At 40.2% G+C, this 23392-nt stretch overlaps 1 protein-coding gene across 1 annotated transcript; it reads right to left on the reverse strand.

Annotated features, from left to right (window-relative positions):
• Window positions 1–270: 270 nt before the first annotated feature.
• Window positions 271–4325, reverse strand: mych (myelocytomatosis oncogene homolog). The gene is made up of 3 exons (XM_062416224.1): window positions 4136–4325; window positions 1933–2491; window positions 271–885 (listed from the first exon to the last, which is right to left on the reverse strand). Exons 2-3 carry the CDS (start codon window positions 2474–2476, stop codon window positions 275–277), a joined length of 1155 nt encoding a protein of 384 aa, XP_062272208.1. The 5' UTR covers window positions 2477–2491; window positions 4136–4325; the 3' UTR covers window positions 271–274.
• Window positions 4326–23392: the final 19067 nt, after the last annotated feature.

Raw genomic sequence — 23392 nt, forward strand, 5'->3', positions numbered from 1 at the left:
AGTCAGCAGTCAAGGCATGAGGCAATGAGTGTGTGTTATGGCAACAATTGCAAGTGTGCAAGAAGTCTACACAGTCCAGACCTATTTTAACCAAAACAATTTCTTGAAATGTTAACTTTGTGCGCTCTTTCAGCATGAGACGCCATCCTTTACCCCACCCATCCCTCTTGTCTTTGTACAAAGTCTCTTCCCTCTCTTCCACCGCCCCTCCCACCCCCGACAGAGATAAACACCTAAAAACGAAGCTCCCCACCCATGGTCCATCCCTTGTCCATTAGCTGCGGAGCTTCGACAGCTTGGCTTTCAGCTCTTCCTGTTTGGCTCTAAGTTTGTCTCTCTTGGATTGCAACTTGTGGTTCTCCTCCTCCAGGCCGTAGATGCAGTCTCTGGCCTTCTTCAGGATCACCACCTTGGACGCCTTGTCGTTGTGCGACAGCTCGGGCACGTTGTCGCGCAGGCGCATGAAGCAGTTCTTCAGCTCGTTTCGCCTCTGTCGCTCCATCACATTGTGTGTCCGCCGCCTCTCCTCCTCGTCCTCCGTCTCCGTCGAGTTCCGAGACGAATGGTGGTGGTGGTGGTACCGCGACGAGGACGACGAAGAAGAAGAGCTGCGGGAAGAGTGGTGGTAGCGCGAGGAGCTGTCGTTCCCTCTCGAGCGCTTGTTGGACGATGACGAGGATGAGGAAGAAGAGGCGGAGGAAGGTGGCGGCGAGGCGGGGCAGGGCGCGGCGTAGTTGTGTTGCAGCTGTATCTCGAAGTGACGCTGCAGAGCCCTCTGCTCCTCTTCCTGCTTCTGCTGACGTTCGGCCAATGAGGACCGAGGAGAGGACCGAGGAGAGGGGCTGGACGAGCAGCGTACCACTGTCACAACATCAATCTCTTCCTCTGTGAGAGAAGAGAAGAAGATAAGGAGAGAAGGGGTTAGATGAGTTTTCGGGTAATTCTATCTGCTCTGTGACGTCCTGGTGACATTAGTGGAGCGCTGAAACCAACAACATGAGTGTAGACACTGTACACACCATGTGGGATCTCACACTGACACACAAGTAGGACACCAGTCAAGTCTTTCCTTCTACTGTAAACAACCATAAACTGGCAGAAGCTTACAACTGTTAGCAAACTGTACCTCTGTTAATGAGTGGAGGCGGCTCTAGATTACAGCAACAGTTAAATGCATAAACAGTAGTTTGAGTTTCAGTGCTCAGAATTGTACACTAAAGTGTTTCATGTGAAATTACATAAAAAGCTATTTACTGTTGAAATGAATGGGTAGTTAAGTTTCCAAAAAAACTGAAATTTAGAACAAAAATCAACAAAAAGTTACTATGTTTTTGCAGTAAGTAATCCTTAAGTTAAAAAGAAAAATCAACATATGGCAGTTTGCCACTTCCTCTTTGGTTTACAGCCAGGAATGCTGGCAGGCTTAAGATGATGAAATGAGTCATTAGAAGATAATGGATGGAGCCGCAAATGTTACCGCTAACACATGAGTCACACACACACATACACACTCACTCAGAGAGAGTCAAAACCTCTCATCTATTCATGTCAGTCATCAGCTAAAACCTCAGCCACTCCTCCTCATCCTCGAGTCATAAAGGCTCCTGCAGATCACAGGTGGGAAGCAGCCGTGCAGATAAGCCGAGTGCAAAGAACATTTTGGGCTCGGTGCCACTAAACATTAACAGTGAATTATCAATGGAGCGGCTCTGGGGCCAAGGAGTGTTTGTACTAATAGGCGGCACAATAATAGCAAGTAGATAACAGACTGATATCACTATCAGAGCCAAAACATCAATAAAAAAATCAATAAAATAAAAAAAGAGTTGAAAGGCAGCTTTTTTAAATCACTCACTTAAGATCTACAACAAAGAGACCAAACATTTAGTCTCATTCAGGAATGTAAAGTGAAGATAAAGTTCCTGAACTCACCAGAGTCACTGGATGAGTAGGCGGACAGCTCTCCACCAGTCGAACCATAGTCTGATGTGGCCTCACTGGGCTCCTGAGCATCCATCAGATTTTGGCAGTCTAGCGTGGAGCCGGCAATCCCCTCAAAGATGCTGGTGTCGATGTCGGACAGCAGGGGGCTGGAGCTGAGCATGGTGGAGACCAGCTTCTCCTCTAGGGTCTTGTCTGATGCGAGGCACTGCCACAGGCAATCCTCCCCGCTCTCCTCCAGAGGGGAGCATGGCTGGCTGGACTCGCCCTCCTTCTCTGCGTTGTCTGAGTGGAAGAAGTCGTAGTTCCAGTTGAGCTGCATGTCCTGGTCCTCCAGCAGGATGTCTGATACGTAGCTCAGCTGGTCCTCCTTGGACAGAGGCTTGCTGCCGCCCAGCCCAGTCTTCATTGGGGGAGACTGTGGGGGTGTCGGCAGCGACTGGAGGTCCTTCATCAAACTCTGGCAAAACTCGTCGTCAAATAGCAGCGGCTCCGAGTAAAGCCACTCCTGCGACTGCGCGAAGCTTTGCAACATTTTTACTTGCAGAATCTGGGAGAATAACAAAAAAATATATATTTTTAAAAATAGGTCAGAGATGTAGTGGAGGTGATCAAGTTAAAATCCAGAGAGCAGCACAGCCGGTAGTGTGTTTAAAGCTGCGTGGTGTCAGAGATAGACCCGGTAAATCCCCCCCAGCAGCAGCGGCAGCAGCAGCAACACGTGTTGTAGTGAAAGTTTAAACCAGTTCCTCCAAACTGAGACCCAGACCTGCAGGGTGCAACCTTTTATCTGTGTTTACATCACTACAGCCCCGCCCCTTGTTGCACCCTGGGAGGCGTAAAATCACCCCCAAATATTTAACACCACCCCTCCTCTCTTCTCCTCTCCCTCCCCATGACATCACAGGAACAGCTGGGAGAGACATGGGGCAGAAACCCAATACCTCTTTCCACAATTTAAATTTTTTCCTTCACAGAAAGTGAATTAAAAAAAAAAAAAAGCACCGCAAATGAAGCCCGGCTGCCTGCTGACATGAAAAACAATACTTAGAAACAAAGGAGGGGTTGCTTTTGTGTTTCTTCTTCTTCTTCTTTTTGTTTGTTACTCAACACTTTAACCTCTGCTTGCACAGGACTGAATACTTTGCCTGCACGAAATCAAGACACTTTCACAACTTTCCTATTAAGAGTAAAAAGGAGAAAGCCTGCCTCTTATAATAACACTAACCAGCCAACACATGCTGCTTTTCTGCATTCAAGATCATTACAAAAAAAAACCTTTAAATTGCAATGCACAAAAGCTTTAAAAGTCAAATTATTAAAACATGTTTTATAAACTTTCCCAGAAGGCAAAACCTCACCATAATCCTCCGGAGTCTTATGGTATGTTGTATGTATAGCAGGCTGTGCTGGAGAACAAAGCCGCAGTGTGTGTGTGGTGCAGACAGGCTGCCTGCTAGTTAAAGGATGTCTTTCTTTACCATCACAGCTTGGAGAAACCTGAGCCAAACCGTAAATACAGACGTGTCTGCGCCGTGACAAGACGGCAGAAAATAAGCAATTAATGGTATTTATGACGACATTTCAACCCCCTCATCCAAAATCCAGTCTGCATAACACTAACCGACTGTTTATTACATGTGAATGCACGCCTTTGACTCAAACTACCGGCGACTGAGGTCCATGCGTGAATGCAGACATGCAGAAAAAATTTAAAAAACCCACATTTCTCAATGAGCTTTTGAATGGAGATACATTACACTGCTATTAATGTGTGATTGCACGTGTTTGCACCAAACTCATGGAGATATTTTAGCAAATTTTCCCCAAAAAAGCATCACTAACACAATAAAAATCACTCAAAATGCACCAAGACATGTATCTATACTGATTCAGTATCTCCATGTGAAGTCAATGCACCAGAAAAAAAGCTTAAAAGTCCTTTAAAAGACGTCCAACATTTGACCCGCTGTTGAGGGTCATTTAAAAACCCCATGCGTGGGTTTGAGGAAGGTGGGGACCTCCACGTGAAACCGGCATTATCTTTATTTTTAACGCTTTAAGCTGCATTAAAAAGCCACGCACAGGACAAAGAAATGCACAAAAGCACCAATTTAACACCATGTAGTTATGTGACTTCAATGCCACCGTTACATTCATATGTTTAAGTTAGCTATGCATGCAACTCTCTTACCTTCAAGCTGTCCTTATGGGAAAAGATTATTCAAGAATGAAGAATAAAAAATAAAAATATCGGAGGAAAACCGTCCACAAAAATATCCAAATAAGGTCCACAGAGCTCGATGGATATATGTGACACTATAATAAGAGTTGTTATTTTCTAGTGTTGATTTTTCTGCGTGTGAAATTAAAGTTAGAGCAGGGCAGCATGGTGTGCAAATGTCTCCCAGCGTCTCCTTCTCCCTTACTATCAGACAGTCAGAGAGTAGGTAGGTGTGGCTGACGGGTCATTGGGTTTATATCTTTGTGACGCGGCGTTCTTCCGCTGCGGTGGCAAAATCGCGCCAAAACACCAAAAACCCCAGCGGCTCGTTAATTGCAATTAAACCCACCGACATAATGATGGTCTTCGTTGACTATTCCGATCGAGTTCAGGCGGAAAAAGCGAGGGAGACGGCGAGTGTTGTTAATTTCGCGTTGAAATTGGGGTCTATGTGATGTCTCGGGCGGGCGGAGTGATACCGCGCATAGCATGGGTGGGATTCCGGGAAAAAATGGTGGCGCGTAAAAGTTAGGACAAGAAACACACGTGGATTGTGAGGCTGTGCCGGGTGTCTTACTGCATGTCTGTCTGTCTGTCTGCCAACTGTCTGTCTCACGTCGGTGGGCATCAATTTTGGAGCTTAACTCTTTAAATCCTTATTATTATTATTATTACTATTTTAAAAGGGCTGTTTTTTTTTTTGCAGTTTGTGATTCATTGTTGAGACATTTAACTCTATTAGTCATTATTTAGTGAGTGTAGTGGCATTTTTTTTTTTTTTTTTACAGCATGGAGGCAGAGTTCATATTCAGCATGCTGTAAAAATGTCAACATACGTAAGTTATAATGTATAACCCACCACCACCCCCCTTCCTCCTCCTCCTCTTCCTCTCTTTACCTTTAACTATAATAATGTGACAGAGTGAGACAGGCTGGATGCTTTCACAGCCACGTTGTCTTCCAAATTCAAATCTTGCAGGGGTGTTTCACCATCCATCTATCCCCTCCTCCTTCTACTACTACTACTACTACTATTGCCACTACTACTACTACTACTACATCTGCTACTGCTGCTGCTGCTGCTGCTGTTACTGCAACCACAAACTATCTCAAACTGTCATCTTATCGACATAGTTTTAAAACAGTCACTTATACACTTTCAGCTCATTTCAGCCCGAAATGTAGCTTTAGGACACCATAATAAAACTTTTATTATTATTTGTTACTGCTATAGACATGCTGCTACATGTGCATATAATTTTATTTGCAGCGAAATCAGTTTATTAAACTTATTGTTATTATTATTGTTTATTTTTACATTTTGTGCTCCATGTTTTTTTTTTAAAGAGATGTGTTAATATTGCACACATTTAGTTATATTAATCTGCATTTTCCTGTGCAACCATTAAAGAAGCTGACACAAAATTAAAATAAACCACATTTATAGTTAGTTGGCATGAAAATAAACCATTTTTTAAATTTATTTTTTCAATGCAAAACAAACAAACAAACAAAACACATGCTGTAGTAAACGAGTGAAAGGACTGTGTATAGTATTGGGATGAATTAACTCCGCACAGCCCCGGTCAGATACCGCAGCCCTCCCTCTTTTCGTCTTTCTCCTCCTCCCTATGTTGCTGCCGTCTTTTTGCATTGCACGTTACATAACGGACAGGATTTCACCGGTACACGTGCAAGACACACCGACCAATGAGAGCGCGAGTCTGCCTCTGTTCACGTGAGTTCTCAGCAGGCTCCAAGGAATCCGGTATCGGGAGCTCACAGTCTTTAACACCCACCATATTCATTTATATCAGGCTCTTTAAATATATATATATATATATATATATATATATATATATATATATATATATATATATATATATATATATATATATATATATATATATATATATATATATATATACACACGCCTATTTAATATGATTGGTGGTTACAGCTGCACACGTACTATATATTTAATGGGGCTTTATTATTGTTAAAGATCTATTTGGCATCATAATAATAGCTGATTTATGTTAGAAATGTTTAAAAAAAATATGCATGATGCTGATGTATGTACATTATAAGGGTGTTAAACTGACCTCCATCACATAAACAGCTCTTGCTTGCCTTTTTGGTATTTATGCATGCATTTTCTGCATACACTCTGCACTTCAGTAAAGAATCACAGCCTTTGTAGGTGGGAGTCTGTCACATGGAAACTATTTTTTGTGTGTACATGCTTTCTATATTTTTCCACAAACACATGGAGAGAGGGGGTAATGTAGCATGATCCTACGGAAAGAGAAAGAAGGAAGAAAAAAAATCATCTATTTAAAATAGAAAGAAGGAAGTAAAAAATTAATTAAGCCTTGAATTTTGAATAAGTCTGCTGTTTCAGATTTTTTTGTTGGGGGGTGTGTGTGTCTGTGTGTGTGTGTGTTGGGGGGGGGGCAGGGTTTCTGTCTGTAGCAGCTGATGTAGGGCGGATCACAGCAGCAGAGCAGAATAGAACATTTTGTAATAGTGGCAGTGGACACACACATAGGGAGGCAGACAAAGAGCAGAGAGCTGGAGGTGAATAAGTGGGTTAATGTGCCACCTACAGGCCGACTGGCAGACTGACTGACTGGCCTGGTTTCAGCTCTGACTACTAAACCCCCTGACTGACTGAGTGACTCACTGGTTTAATTTCTGACTAACAGTTTAATTCGGGGATTTCCAAATTGTTTCGCATCAGTTCCACCCCAAACTTTTCACTTGAACAAATCATATAGCTTTAATGATTTTAATCTTTGTAGCGGCCCAGAGTGACATCAACTGATTCCCTGTAAATAGACTTTCGTCATTTCTAACTATAAGTCAAGTTAAAATCGCTCGTTAAAATGTCAAAACAAGTTCATAACTCGGAGATTTAATAAATTAACATTATTAGGAGAACAGATGTCCAACTATTGCTTAATCTTGTGTAGACCTCTGTTGTTGTCCAAAAACTACTAAAAACACATCAGTGAGCCACATCGCTGCACTGGGTGACATGTTCCTTTGCCGCAAAACTGCACTTACTATAGTTTGTATAGTAATGGCTTCAAAGACTAATAACAGTGATTACGTTTTCAGTCTCTGGAGAGTAGTTCTGTGTGAAGCAGACACCACTGTGCATGTGCAGAAACTCAATACAGATTTTCACTAATATGTTTAGCCCAGCTTTATTTGGCTTACGTCAAGTTATGCTAGACAGTAAAATTGCTATCTTACAATTGGGAGAAAGAAAAATTAGGTTGATTCTTAGTAGGTCAGTGTCCTCTGGTTCCGAACTGGATTTTGGCTCTGGTGGCTCAAACATGGAGGGCTGTGCAGAAGAAAGTTGCAGAGCACAGAACATCTATTTTTCAGGTGGTACTGGTGGTATTTGATTGACAGTTGACACTTGAGAGATTCGTAATTTCTGCACCATCAGCAGACATGTCCACAACGTTTGAGAGACTTGATTTTTCACGATTTTGAAGCCTAACTTTATACTCTTAGAGATTTTTTATTCATGGTTAATAACACACTTTTCTGTGGTAAATGTCAAACTCAGAAGACATAGTTATTACTGCGTTAAACAGACTTTAACATCAAGAGGTTCGGATGTGTAGCACAGTGTTCGTAGCATGCACAGTGGTGTCTGAAAACGTGATCATTATTATTTTGAGCTGTTTCTAAAAAAACGAACATTACCCAACCTTAACATAAGGGAACATATCACTCAGTGCAATGGTGTGACTCATTGAGTTATTTTTTAATAGGTTTTGGTTAACAACAAAGCTCCATAGAGGAATAGAGGGAAATTTAGACAAAATATTTGGCTCTGCACATGAGATTTGGAGATTTGTTCACAACAAGAAAAATCCAGGATATCTTCATCCAAATTCTTTTCTGTAGACTTAAATCATATCTATTAGTTGAGTCACAGGCCTTTCCCCTGATAAACAACGCTAACCAGGATGATGATGATTAGTATTTCACTCAGAGTACTCTATTCAGACCACAAATACACATATAAGGAATGTAAATATTGCTTAACAGGGAAGGTAACAGTAAAGTAACACCAACTTCCTTCTAATTAGAAAGGAAAGACAAACATCTTGCCTCACTGACTCACTATTTGTTGAAATACTCATTAGATGATTGGTTGATTGGTTTCCCTTTAAAGTGGCCGCATAAACCTCTTAACCTTTTCACCTGCTTGGTTGTCTCTCTCTGACTAAGTGGCTCACGGACTGAATCACTGTTAAGTTGCTGACTTTGTGATGACAGATAAGTTATGCCCTTATGATTTCTAATGAGTAACGAGATAGTTTGATTGCTGCCAGATTTCCATGTTGATTTCATCTCGTGACGTCTCTGCCTGCTCTCACCAGGACTGTGTTGTGCCCTTTCTTATATACAGTCTATGGTTGTGTCATAAATAATAGTATGAACAGCTGCCAGATGTTGTAAATGTAAAGTAAGTTAAGGTGGATAATTGTCATGATTGAAAGGATAAGGCTGGTAATTTTCTATATTTTTTCTATCTCAAGTGCAGAACCAAACTGAAAATAAATTGATATACTTACAAGTATTGGGAGTGCATTACAGGTTTGTTGAAAATTTATATTTTTAATAGGTCTTGGACATCAAAAGAGGTTAACGGCATAACGGAATAAGAAATATCAGGCTTTAAACACACACAAACAATACTTTTAAGTAGGATCAATTCATTGTTAGACAGTAATGACACATAATCTGTCTGTGCTATTCAAAACTCTCATCTCTTGACTCAGTCTCAGATCAGCTGGAGCAGCTTTGTGTTAGATATGTTAGATTTATTTAGAGTTTTATGTTATTTAGACTTTAATATGAATATATTTGAATGATGTGACTTTGTAGTTTGAGTTGATAATTCACAGAAGGATGAACAAAGACGACTGTAATTTGCAAAAATGGGTTGTTAATCTGTGATGTGAGAAATCTTGTTGGATCTTAATAGTCTTGTAAATTGCTCCCAGTTTAATTGGAACAATTGTTGACTGGTGGGTCAAAAGGTTAATTAAATAACTGACCGACTAACCGACTGACTGGTTGACTGGCCCAGTGAACTTTTTGGCTTAGGAAAGCTAATAGGACGCACACACAGCCAAAGCTCCAGGGGTGAGAGACAGCTAGGGAATGGGATTACCGCTCAGTGTGTGTGTGTTTTTGTGTGTGTGTGTGTGTGTGTGTGTGTGTGTGTGTGTGTGTGTGTGTGTGTGTGTGTGTACTTCCCTGACCCACTTTGATCAGTTTGAGTTTGCATCCCTTCTCTTCACTCTGCAAATGGAAGTTTTAAATTTATATTATGGGTTGCAGCAGCTCCTGAATAAGCTTATGCACACACACACACACACACACACACACACACACACACACACACACACACACACACACACACACACACACACACACACACACACACACACACACACACACACACACACACACACACTGAAGCAGATGGTTCTCAAACTCTGGTTTGAGGGCTGATTCTGGTCCACCAGCTGTTGATAGACAGTCTCTGGTTAAATCAATTTCTGTAGAGAGAAAAATGTATTAAGACATTATTTAAGAAAAAAAATCTAAATCTATCTTCTTTTTATATTTTACATTTAAAAAGCATGACTGTGACTGTAATGTGTGCGTTTGCTTAGTTGAATGTTTTAAATTTGCTGATGATCTCATCACAAATGGAGACAAATCTGCTTCCAGGGAAGTAGCACACAGAAAACTGTCCTCATCGACTTCTGGAGAAATAAGCCACTGCCCGTTCAGGGAAAGACAGTAAACAGACCTGAGTCCCACAGATTCCTGGGAACCACCGTCTAGCACGACCTGAAATGGAGAATACCACATCGGAGCCGTATTTGAAACATATCACCTATCACCGAGAAGGCCTGGCTGGCAGCGCTCGTAAATTGAAAAAACCTCAAGATGTCACAAGCGCTGCGGGTGTATATATCTACACAACAACAGACTGCAGCGTGTTGTGCAGTGTGCAGAGAAGATCACTGGACCCACACTCCCCTCCTTAACAGACATTTATGACTCTCAGGTCAGAGAAATAGTGAGTTAGATCATATCTGACACCTCTCAACCCTGCAAGACTTCACTCTCTGAGAAACCCCAGAACCAGGACCACCTGCCACCTGCACAGCTTCTTTCCCCAGACAACAGACATCCTCCTTTCAAACAGTAAGGGACTGAAAGGACTATTACCACCTCACCCCATCTCACTCATATTCATATTGTGTATACTGCGTCTTTGTTCCTCCTGCACTGTGTAGATGTATTTTATTTTTCACTATAGACACTGGAAATACATATACTGTATATCCTGTTAATACATACACTCACATTTACATTTATTTGTAGCTTCTTTATGCACAAACAGTTTGACACACATATTTAACCCCCACTACACAGAATCTCTCTCTCTCTCTCTCTCTCTCTCTCTCTCTCTCTCTCTCTCTCTCTCTCTCTCTCTCTCTCTCTCTCTCTCTCTCTCTCTCTCTCTCTCTCTCTCTCTCTCTCTCTCTCTCTCTCTCTCTCTCTCTCTCTCTCTCTCTCTCTGTATATGTTTGTGTTTATATTTACTGATTAATATTAATTAATATTCATGTTTATTGCGCTTTCTTTGTTCAAATCTGGACCATATTGAATCCCTTAATTGATTTTTGATTCTGAAGAAACGTAACGTCTCACTAGATAAGCCTCCTATCTCTTAAAACAGTAAGTCATCTGTGTTTAACCCTAACAGACTGTTCAGGGTCAAATTTGACCCAGTTTTACATTTTTGAGCTGTAAAAACACCCTATACACATTTCTTTTAGCCGGACCTTTCCTAATGTTACCTACAGTATACAAACAATAGAAATAAGATGCATCATTTTTCCATGTGTGCAGCTGATGCATTTTTATAAATGGAAATGTACAAATTTGACCTGTGTTTATTTAAAAAAATCAACATCCAAACACTTATTCATCATATGCTTTTTAATGTTTTCCCAGACAATGAAATACTGATTGTGAATGTGTCTTTTTCCTATAAGATTAATCAAATATTTATTAATGACTAATGAAGAATTTATGAGTCAGAATATGAACAGTATGTTAAGGGTTAACACATGATTAATCCATCTTTGTGGTCAGAGAGATTTCCAAATATTAGATGCAACTGATTCACAATGTTGTTTAAATCCTGGACATCATTTTAAAATGCTATAAACTGCCTTTTGGTTTCCTACTCACATGGATTTGTTTGAGGAATTTCCTCTTGTGGGGCAATTCAGATCTGAACTGAAGTGCTTTGTTCGCTAATTTGCCTCACAAATCAGATTACACCACTCAGTATGAAATGAAGTGTGGTTCACAGCAGGACAATCCACTTGTCATTTCCACTCTGTCAAATGTAAACATCCATGTCATCATGACATGTATGTCGTTCAGACGCAGCGGGGAGCTGACGTCAGTCCCATAGTACTTCTTTTTTATAAGACTTGACGCTATTGTTGTACGCTTCCTTGAATTTTGGGGCCCTGAGCAGAATTTCGGACTTACATGTCACCTCTAATTTTTTATTATTTTCACGCTTTCAAACAATTTAGCATGCTCTGCCATTTATTAAGGCCTCACTTAAACACACGCAGGCTAAAAGAAAACAAATAATAACTCATAATAATAATAAAATAAAGATGCAATGTCATATAATTAAAGCCAGGATGTTTATCAGAGCTCCTAAAATGCTGACATTTTAGAGACAAAGTTTTCTTTTGATGACAGTTTGTTTCGCTGTTTTTTGAGGTCCATGGGGGTTCTTTTAATTAATACCACTACGATACCATCTGTTGGAGACTGAGAGACTCCACTGAACAGTTACAGGTTAACGGCCTTTCTCAAGGGCATCAGTGGTAGGGATGAGCCATAGATAGATGGATAGATGGATAGATAGATAGATAGATAGATGGATAGATAGATGGATAGATAGATAGATAGATAGATAGATAGATAGATAGATAGATAGATAGATAGATAGATAGATAGATAGATAGATAGATAGATAGATAGATAGATAGATAGATAGATAGATAGATAGATAGATAGATAGTTAGTTACTTTATTGATCCCAGTAGGAAATACAGTTTTCCAGCAGCTCAATGTAAGCATAAAAGGTAATAATGCAATGAACAACAGACAATAAAAAGACAGTTAAATGAAGTGTAGGAGTAATAAGCCAATAGATAGATTTAAAAAAACAAACAAAAAACCCATATGTAATGTCTAAAAATAAATATATTATAAAAACACATGGCCTAATAAAGTGCAAGTTAAAACAAAAACCATTGTATTGGTTAAAAGTGCAAATGTGTGTAATGACGCACACTTTTTTATGTTTAATTTAAAAGGATAATACATTGGTTTTCATACCTTTCCTGGAACCTTACAAAACCATAAAGTCAAACTGAGGCTAAATAGATTTTTTCTAAGAATTCAGTGTCCTTGGAATGTGTTGACTAGTGTACTATTTTGGACAAAATAGTAATAACCAGGAAGAAAGACATAAAAATGTTATGTTTTTTTGTCTTTCCTGTGATTGTACATGCCACCTTAGTGTTCTCTGGAGAGCATGAATTGCTGATGCCCCGCTGATAATAGCCAAGTTCCACCCATATTTCTGAAGAAGAGGCTGCAACAAGATGACAAAGAATAATGTAGAAATTACGATGGAAGTATGACATTTCTGTTTGTATCATGTTCATTACTTTGGGGAGTGTTATAGTCTCCTCATTGGTCCACACAGATCTGATGTTTCTTGTTTGCTGCTATTTTTCATCTTTTTAGTGGACTGTAATCTGACACGTATACAGTACCAGTCAAAAGTTTGGACACACTTTCTCATCGATGTGAATGGGAAAGTGTGTCCAAACTTTTGACTGGTACTGTAGGTCAGATGCTTTATGTACATCATCATTTTATCACTATATCTGTTTCTATAATACATTTTGCTTTTATCAGTATGCCAGCTCAGGCTTAGTGTAGGAATGTTTTGGCAATATGAAAAGATTTCTCCCAAACTTTTGGCATTTCGCCTCAGATTTGTAATGCGCAAATTGAAAATCTAATTAAAACCGATGGATGGAAACACATCTACAGTCAGGACTCTAGTGTGTTTCAGTGGTGTGAGAGCAGGAACAAAAAGTACTCATCGTATCCCTACTTCCAACGGCTGCACAGGCAGTTAACTAAGCCTCACGGTTTGCATTGTTATCTGCTGCTTATCACAAAGCACAACTGGACCCGTGAATGAGGAGACAGCCAACACTAGCAAGCCCTCCCCTGCTTTCTCTAATGCAAGACAAACACAGCACTGAATGTGTGAGAGCCGCTTTGACTCAGCAGGTGTTGAAATAACATCAACTTCTAGTGGGAACCAGTGCTAGTGTTAGCAAGTTAGGCTACGCTTCTCTGTTCTACGTTTTAGTTTGACTTAAACCCAACCTTAAATTAATTAGTCTTAAACTTTATAGTTTAGTGTGTGGGGGGCAGCTTTGTGTCTCTAGGTGGGAAGTTAGCCCCCATTATATGTTTTGAGATTTTTAAAAATGTACATCAGTCATATGGAATAATATACATGGCTGGTTCATCAACCTTTTACTGTTTTTGCTGCATATTTTTGTTTCTTCAGTGACAATCACATGGATCGCAGCTGTTTAATACCATTCTAATATATCAGTCAATTACATCAATTTTTCTCCAAACTTCCTCAGGATGCTACGAGGATGACTTTCACACTTTTATCTAACAGTCTGCTAAGAAAGAGGAAATAGGACAAAATTAGAAATAGAGGGACTTCAACCGTCATTATCGGTAGGTCACTAAGGTCACAGAGAGAAAGAGAGACTCGTCCTTGGCTTCCCTTCATTCCACTGAAATTATAGCTCTCATAGTATCACCACAGGACCTCACCAAACTGTGTAATGATAGACTTACACACACACACACACGCACGCACGCACCCACACACACACACAGTCTCTCTCTGCTGTTGTGTTGTGGAGCTGTATATAAATTTCGTCCTCTGAAAAAATCATCCAGGCAGTGAAGCGTTTTATGTTTCCAGGTAGCTCCCAATAAACAGAGGAAGACAACACGGGCTGTTACCATCACGGCTGCAAAACAGAAAGAAATAGAAGGAATAAGGCTGCCAACTACATCATGGTGTTGATGTAAGTTTTAACCGAGCTCCAGAGAGGATAAAGAGAGGAGAGACCAAACACGTTAGTTTTTAACTCTAAAAGGTTTATTATGAGCTGAAGGAAATAGAAACATGTAGGGATGGTTTTAATGAACATCAGTGGTGTCCTTGGAGCATGAATGAGTGGAAAATGTGCAGCGTGGATGCTGTTTGGTGCAGCAAACCAAACAAAAGCAATATAAAGAGGAACACAAGGTTATATAAATTGCAGTTGAACCAGGTGGGTTTAACTACATCTAAACTTGATAACCCCTCAGCCTGTCCTCACTAAAAGAGGGGAAGATAATTGATAATAACAGATAAAAAGGTACAATTTGATTTCTAAAGCTTGGAATAAAGCAACATTAGATGGTAGCAACTTTAAGGTAATTCCTTGTCGTCTCTATGTTGTCTCATATTACCCGTTACCTCTTTTCTAATCTCATTGTTCATAAATTTTCAGCAAATAAATGCAGAAGCAGCCCCTTTTATCATCTGCTTTTTATGTGAACTTAAAGGTTATGGTTTATCGAAACTGGGAAAAAAAGGGAAAAATAACATTGTCTTACTTATTACACAGGCCTGAAGCATAAAGTGCACCTTTCAGACCTGATTGGACTGAACCTCGTGCTGCCAAGTTTCATGATTATAGATATATGCTGATTTGATGAAAGGCTTTCTCACACATAAATAATTCAAACTGACAACAATAATAGGCCATCACAAAGCATGGGCCACTGGGATCAATAGCATCACATGACATTGTAATTACATGGTTTGGCTACTATGTCAAATTGGCTTCAAAGCCGTGCTACTATATCCAGTTCTCTTCATGTATGCATGGTGCGAGCACATAGGCTACGCTCTGTTTCTCTTCCTGCTTCACAGCATTCGCATATACATGTCACACATGACACACTTTGATGCGAACAACCGGCAGAGGGTCAGAGAGAGAGAAAGAGATTTCTTGTTAAGTCACATTTGGACGTAAATTATTTTTTGTTGTTGTGAAGAAGCATTTCCAAAGTTACCCTTTGAGTGGTTTGGTGTGTTATGATCCTCAGTCTCTTTTACCCTACCTGTTGACTTCCTCTCAGTAGGTTACATGGAAATCAATCAGTCTCAGAACAATGCAGTTTCCACCATTATGGACCCTGTTCTCTTTCACCTTCTTTTCTGAGGAAAAGTTGGGCGTGCTCTTTTCAGCTCAGTACAAGCTAAGATGTTGATTAGAGTAATAAAAAATCAAAACCATAGACCCTGGTTAATCTGGGTAAAATGCATGTCACAGGGAAGGCTTCATGGGTTTCTGGAGAAGTTCCAAGAGTGTTCAATCGAATTTCGCCTTTAGTGTCTTTTTTCACATATACCCAGTTTTTTTTGTGTGCCATCTCTATCTCAATGCCTTGATGAGGCGCAAGAAATAACGTGGAAAACAAAAAAGAAATACATTCCATGGGCTCATTTTGGAGAGCAAAGAACCTTTTAGCAAAATGGGTAAACTTCCTCCAAAACATGACAATTACAATTACCATTGTTTCTGACCAGGGAAACGTTTGGTGCCATGATACTGAAAATATCTGAGCTTGACATCATAGCCAGGAAAAAGAACAATACTGCAAAAACACCAAACAGAGCCAAGAATCTAAAGCAGACCACCAGCAGCTGGTATTTAAAGGGTTTAAGTGGTTTCGGGTGGAGTTTTTCCTTCAAGGATTCTAATGGAAACGAGCGCTTGTCTGACCTCAGTCAGCTGCTGCAAGAAGAAGGAGGAAGAGAGACAGGCAGCCGTGGAGCATTCCTTCTGGGAACAGCCTTCATGTGGTGTGTGTCTGTGTATGGGTGTGTGTGCGTGTGAGCGTGTGTGTGTGTGTGTGTGGTTCGGCATGCTTGGTGGTAGTCATCAAAAGGGAGTAACCGCAGCTTTGCCAGGAACATGTAAAAGTGCATCCTGCTGCACTTTCTCCAGGGCTCAGTGTGTCTGTGTGTGTGTTTCTCTGTGTATGTGTGTGTGTGTTTCTGTACTTTGTCCATTTAAGGACTAAATACCCCCAAAGTCCTCTTAAACACAGTATATCTAGGGGAAAAAAGCTGTTAGTCCAACAAGAGACATGTTAGTTATAGGCCCCTGCTCACTCACACAGGTGTTTCCAATTATTTTTGCTAATTAGCTCTCTGCTCAGGCTGTGCTGCCCGTGGCTTATCTCCATTAGTCCACTCTGGTGTGCTTGTTATGGTGCAGTCAGCCCAAAATTTGCTTCTCATTCACGTCTAAGTGGAACGGGACGAGGCACATTCGCTTCTGGTCACCAATTGACCTGCCGACTTTGTGGACTGTTGCTGTTAGCAGTCTAGCCACGCTAACTTCCGCAGTTTATATTTGCAACGTTACCCCTGACATTTCCTGTCACCCCTCTTCTTAGTCACACCATGCAAGTAAGCTTCGCCAGGCAGAATTTAGTCTAAGTTTAGCTTGACATAGCAGAAAGTGAGGAAACCCTTTTTAATGGAGTGTGACCCATGAGGTGACAGGTATGACGTTGAATAACTAATTAGCTGATGATTGTTAGCACCAGGTTGTGGAGATGCTCAAAACACTTAAATACCAATGAATGAATGAAACCTTTATTGCTTTAGGGCAATTTGTTTTGCAGCATAAAAAACATCAAAGCCTTACACGACAAAAATCATGATAAAAAAGATACATAAAGAAGCGTCATTTGGGTAATCGATAAAAACATGAAGTGCATATTAAGTAAAGTGTTGAGTCAGGAAGTTTTGATATGTAGCACAAGCTAGTGAAGCTGTAAACAGAACTTTGCTCCTGGACACGCTCAGTGGCGTCTGCATTACACAAAACTACTCTCTGATCGCTTTTATTTGTCTTTGGAGCCTTTTCTAAACAGACTAACGTGCCCAGAGACTTTGAGGTGAAGAAACATGTCAACCAGTGCAGCAATGTGGCTCACTGATGTGTTTTTAATAGTTTTTAGACCACAATGGAAGTCTACAGCACAGAGGAATAAGATAAATCAGACTTTGGATACACACAATACTTGTAAGTAGCATCAATTCATTGTCAGTTCTGCACATAAACTTTTTATTGACATAAGAAAAATAGATATAAACAGAACATTGCCAGCCTTGTCCTTTTAACCTTTTTGTCCTAATTTTTTCCCATAAAACAATTTCCTACTGTAGTACCGTAAATGAAATGAAGAGAATGCAGTTACTGTAATTATTTAAAGTATGCACAGTGCAGCACATTCATAATCTTCTTACCCTGAAGGACAGAGAGCCACAGTTTAACCTGCAGGAGCTCAGCTTTGTCAGCTGATTTAAGAACGGATACAATCAAAGATATGTTAACAGATATAATGTACGTTAATTCACACACACACACACACACACACACACACACACACACACACACACACACACACACACACACACACACACACACACACACACACACACACACACACACACACACACACACACACACACACACACAAATTTGTGTTTTATGTTATTAGTGCAATGTTGACAAAACTTTCCTAATGTAAAAAGGAAGTCTTGGTTTCCTTCCTTTCATTCTAGTTTTAAACTAGAGATTTACAGACACAGTTTGCACCATTTAAACAAAAGTAATTTCTTAGCTAGTAAACACTAGTAATGTGTGTTAAACAGTTGCTGGGAAACATCTGTAGCACTCTTCAATAAGAAGCAACACATTATTTAAACAGGAAATCATAAGTAGCATCACAAGCTCAAAAAAATTACAGTTTTTGGGGCCAAAAGTTAAAATAAAGAGATCTGCCGAAGTTTGTGAATGTAGGTCTGACAATGTTTTATTTCTGCATACTTACTAAATATGTGTGCCGTAGAATTAGTACTACTCGTGCAGTTTACAGTGAGAAAGAAATATCTGATTACACTGAGCTAATCGTTGTTATTTGGTCATTTAGTCTAACTATCCATAATAAGTTATTAAAGGCATTACGTTTTGTAATTTTAGATATATTCTGTGTTTGTTTGTTTTTTTCTCCCGAGGAATATAAAGTGTCAGGTTAGATAAATTGACCACATTACATGAAATTGCCCCTTTTCAGTCTAAACGGGTCAGATATTCGCTAATATTACTAATGTTAGCGTTGGCTTATTCAGCTAGATTACACGACTGTTTCACCTGCCTACATAGGAGCTAGTTTGTGTTTAAGTTTTAATTTATTGATATGTAAATCTCCACTTAGTACTTAGAAGACTTAGTGAAAAAAATCAGGGAAAAAAAAAAAATAGATGTCCGATTTTCATCTTCCTAAATAGAGAACTAATTTGAATTTAAACAATCAGCACTTTTGCCTGCAGCTTGAACTCTCACTCTCTTATAATTGCTACGATGTTGACACAGTCGGCCGGATTTAAGAGCAGACAATTTGGAAACCGCAAAAGTATCATAAATGGTCAGCTTGACCTGCTGGGTTTGTTCCAGTGCATGTGGAGATTATTAATGGTCATGACAAAATGAAGGAAGTTAAAGAAAAGGCCAAGTACTCTTCTCCTTTTCAGTAATGCTCATATACTAAACAGATTTCCACCGCAAAGCTTTTTTTTTTTTGCAGTCAGCGCTACTAAAACGAGTTAAAAGAATGTAATTATGTGACCATCGTATAGCACACCGGTCTAGTGTCGCAGCGATGGTATCAATAAGTGAAATCTTGATGAATTATTAATCAATTACTACACCGTAGGCTGGCACCGCCATACTGTAATGCATAATTCTAGTTTAAAAGCCAGACAGCAGCTGGAGACACAGACAGTGAACTGCAGTAAACATCGGCTTCTTACACTGTACAAGAACGGGTTAGGGAATAGTGTGCGCTTCCAAATCTTGGCGAGTACATGACAAAAAGTAGCATCGATAGAAAAGGAGAGACTGTTCGCACAATGAAGTTTGCAAGCTCACAAGAATTTATTGAGACGTTTTGACCTGCAGGTTTCTGATAAAGACAAACCTTACAAGAAATTCTTACAAAATTTCAGTTTATCATTTTCATTTTTGTCATATTTTAATTCAGAATAATCTAAATTATATCAGTAAAAAGGTGGGACACTTTAAACGATTTTTCCAGTCTGTCCTAAAACAACAGTCAGGAGCCATAAATGAAGATAGACACGTTTTTCTTGCTGTAATCATTCCTCCTCTTCATACTGACCACTGAGAAATTCCTTCATAATGCACTTACAATGTAAGTGAAGGGGGAGCCACAGCCCTCAAACGAAGTTAATATCTTTCAAAATTAATTTTTTTTATTAGAAATGTTCCTGTTTTTGTTCTGATCTTTCTACTGTAGCTGAACAGGATATCCACTTGACAAATACAGACAGCTGAAGCTTCATTTTTATCTTCACATGAACTTCAAAAAGGAGAAGTGTGGATTTTGGCCCCCATCACTTACACTGTGAGCACATTCTGAAGGAATTATAATGGTCAGTACGAACAGGAGGAATGAGTACAGCGAGCAAAACCTGTTCCAGTGTTCATTTGGGCATCTTGACTGTGTTTTAAGACATACTTGAAAAGTTGTGAACCTCTCCTTTAATGTCAAACAATGTAAACCAGCATTTCAAAAGAGACCTCAGACTGATTAATGCCATTATCAGACACCATTGTTCTATTTATTATTTTCATTTTATCTGCATCAATAATTGTATTTTCAAGTTTTTGCTTGTTTTTTATAAATGTATTCATAAATAAAGATGTTATATTTAAATATGAAAGCAGAAGGAAACTAAATAAGAAGAGACTTGACATTAAACGCAAGAGCACATCAGTTTTTTTTTAACAATAACTTTTGTCACAGTCTTACTGCAATAATGACATCATCAGATAGCGGCTAATTGGTTGATTTCTAACCTCCTGCTGCAGGAAACAGTTTAATGTGTCTGTGTGTGCCACCGTTGTGTTTCAACAGAGAGGAAATCAGTTGCTTGTGTGTCTCTCTGTGTCTGTGTGCGTGCGTGTGTGTGTGTGTGTGTGCGTGCGTGCGTTCGTGTGTGTGTGTGTAATCAGTTGCCTGCTGTGTCAGGACAGATAAGTGAATCCCGACTGACAATCAATGGAAAACAGAAATACACTGTTCATCCACAGAGTGCTATCAGCAACAACATACAGCTTTCCTGACACACACACACACACACACACACACAGACACACACACACACACACACACACACACACACACACACACACACACACACACACACACACACACACACACACACACACACACACACACACACACACACACACCAGACATAAGCTCATTGATGAGAAAGCTGATGGTACAATGCAACATAGAACATCAGATCACACACAAACACACACGCACTATCACTTGGGTCCACACATGCCACTTCCTCCTGCCTGTAGACCCCCTGACACACACTCCCACCCATTTCACTTACTGGTATCAGAGTTACTGAAACTCCTGACTTCTCTTTAACTGCAAAAACGTTAGAAAAAGTGTTTTTTTCTCAGAAATACGAACATTAGCAGACACACACGTTTGTCTTTACATCTTTGTGAGGACACTCGTTGACATAATGCATTCCCTATAGCCCCTTACCCTAATCTTAAACATCATAACTAAATGCCTAAACCCAATTCTAACTTTAATTTTAAAACCAAGTCTTCACCTTCAAATTGCTGAGACAGACATACATTTGTTGTTAAGTTAGTTTAGTTGCTAAATGAGTTAAGCATGTGTCTGTCTTTGTGCATGCACAGTTTTACTAATGATCTTTTTGGACTCTGCTCAGTTGTGATTTTATATTCATTCAGGCTGCAGAGATATTCGATCCATTTGGGTTCATCTCCGAGTTTGTCAACGTGACAGTTCAGGCTTTCAGACCTCTGTGCCTGAGCTTAAAAACGTGTACCTCACGTGGGTTAAATGTACATTAGAGGAACAAATAGAAATGGAAGTGTGAGGACTGGCCTAAATGACTTCACAACACAGAAATGTCCTCACAACGCTGGTTTTTAACTGAAATTAGTTCTCTCAAAGACAGAGAGACATACGTGCACACACACACAGACACACACGTGTTGAGTAAAGCTGAAACTTGCATGTCTGGTTCATGTGACCACAGAGTGAACACACTGTTCTAACTGTGTGTGTCTATGTTTGTGTGCGTGTCAGCAGGTAAATACAGACAACTTTTTCAGCTATACCTGTAACCACGGCAACCACACCGGCAGTGGTGGCAGCGTTATGGGACGGCCAGTCTGGGTGCCTAAAAGTCGAGGCGCACGCACGCACGCACACACGCACACACACACACACACACACAGAAAGCTGGCATGCAGATCTGATCTATCACATTGATGCATTTAATTTGGCAGACAGGGGCATCTCGCTGTTGCTAGGCGATGTGTAATCGACTGTCAATCCTATGTGTGTCAATAACGATCACAGAATCCAGAGCACAGAAGAAACAGACCTCAACCCAGTTTACCTGAAAGCTTGACAGTGAATTCTTCTTAGAACAAATATCTGAGAAGAACTCTTCAGATTGGACAGCACAGATGAAGCTAGATTTTCTCACTATGTTTCCGTGCTGTGCTGCACTACAGCAGACAGACAGTAACACAAAGGGAGCGCCTGGCTGGGCAGTGAAGTATGCTTAAATGCTGTAGCAGATGCGGGATGGACCAGCATCTTATATGAATAGTGACGACGTGGGTTTGACCAGTGTCCAACAGTCTGAGATGAACGAGTCCAACAAACTGCATTAGTTGAACACGCATCACTAGACTCATTCGTGTGTCTGCTGTCTGAAAGTGGTGTTAGTGATAGTGATAGTGTGAGGAGCTCAATATCAGGATGCTGCATAGGCTGGTTGATACCTGTTGAGGTATTCCACACAGCTGGGGGGAGACACAGAGCATGCTAGATAGATACATATCCAATCTGATGTAGGAACACATCTGGATCCCTCAGGAAGAGCTGAAGGACATAGATTAAGTGAGGATGTAATGACAGGGTCATCCCAATGTTCCCACAGCCCTATGTTACCTACATTCTAAGAAATCTTCCTCCAATCAAAATTAGGCCCTATGCTCCCCTCAGCCTTATGTTCCCTCAAGGATTTTCCACCAAATTAGGCCCTATGTTCCCTCAGACCTACATTCCCACAGCACCAGTATGGCCATTCCTTGAAGCAATTAGTCTAATTAGTAATTAGTAATTAGTCTGATGAGGCAAAAGCCTAAGCATGTGTCTGTCTTTGTGCATACACAGTTTTACTATTGATCTTTCTGGACTTTCTGCCCAGTTTATGATTTCATGTCTCAACACTCATTGACATAATGCATTCCCTATAGCCCCTTACCCTAATCTTAAACATCATAACTAAATGCCTAAACCCAATTCTAACTTCAACTTTAAAACCAAGTCTTGACCCTCAAATTGCTGAGACAGATATGCATGAATTATGTTAGTTTAGTTGTTAAATTAGTTAAGCATGTGTCTGTCTTTGTGCATACACAGTTTTACTAATGATCTTTCTAGACTCTGCCCAGTTTATTATTTTATATCCATTCATGCTGCAGAGATATTCGATCCATTTGGGTTCATCTCCGAGTCAGCGTGACAGTTCAGGCTTTCAGACCTCTGTACTTGAGCTTAATGAAGACGTGTACCTCACGTGGGTTAAATGTACATTAGGGGAACAAACTGCTGAAGTCATTTACACACGTGTTGAATGAATGAGAAGCATGAATGATAAGAAATAGTTCTGCACTCTGCACACACACACACATACACACACTTCTCCATTCAGTCCGCCAGTAACGCGCTCATTCATGACTTTGCAACAGGATGGAAGAGGAAGAGGAAGGGGCCTCTATGGCCCCAACTGCTCTACTC

Source organism: Scomber scombrus, chromosome 3 (assembly GCF_963691925.1).
Source record: "Scomber scombrus chromosome 3, fScoSco1.1, whole genome shotgun sequence".
NCBI classification, from domain to species: Eukaryota; Metazoa; Chordata; class Actinopteri; order Scombriformes; family Scombridae; genus Scomber; species Scomber scombrus.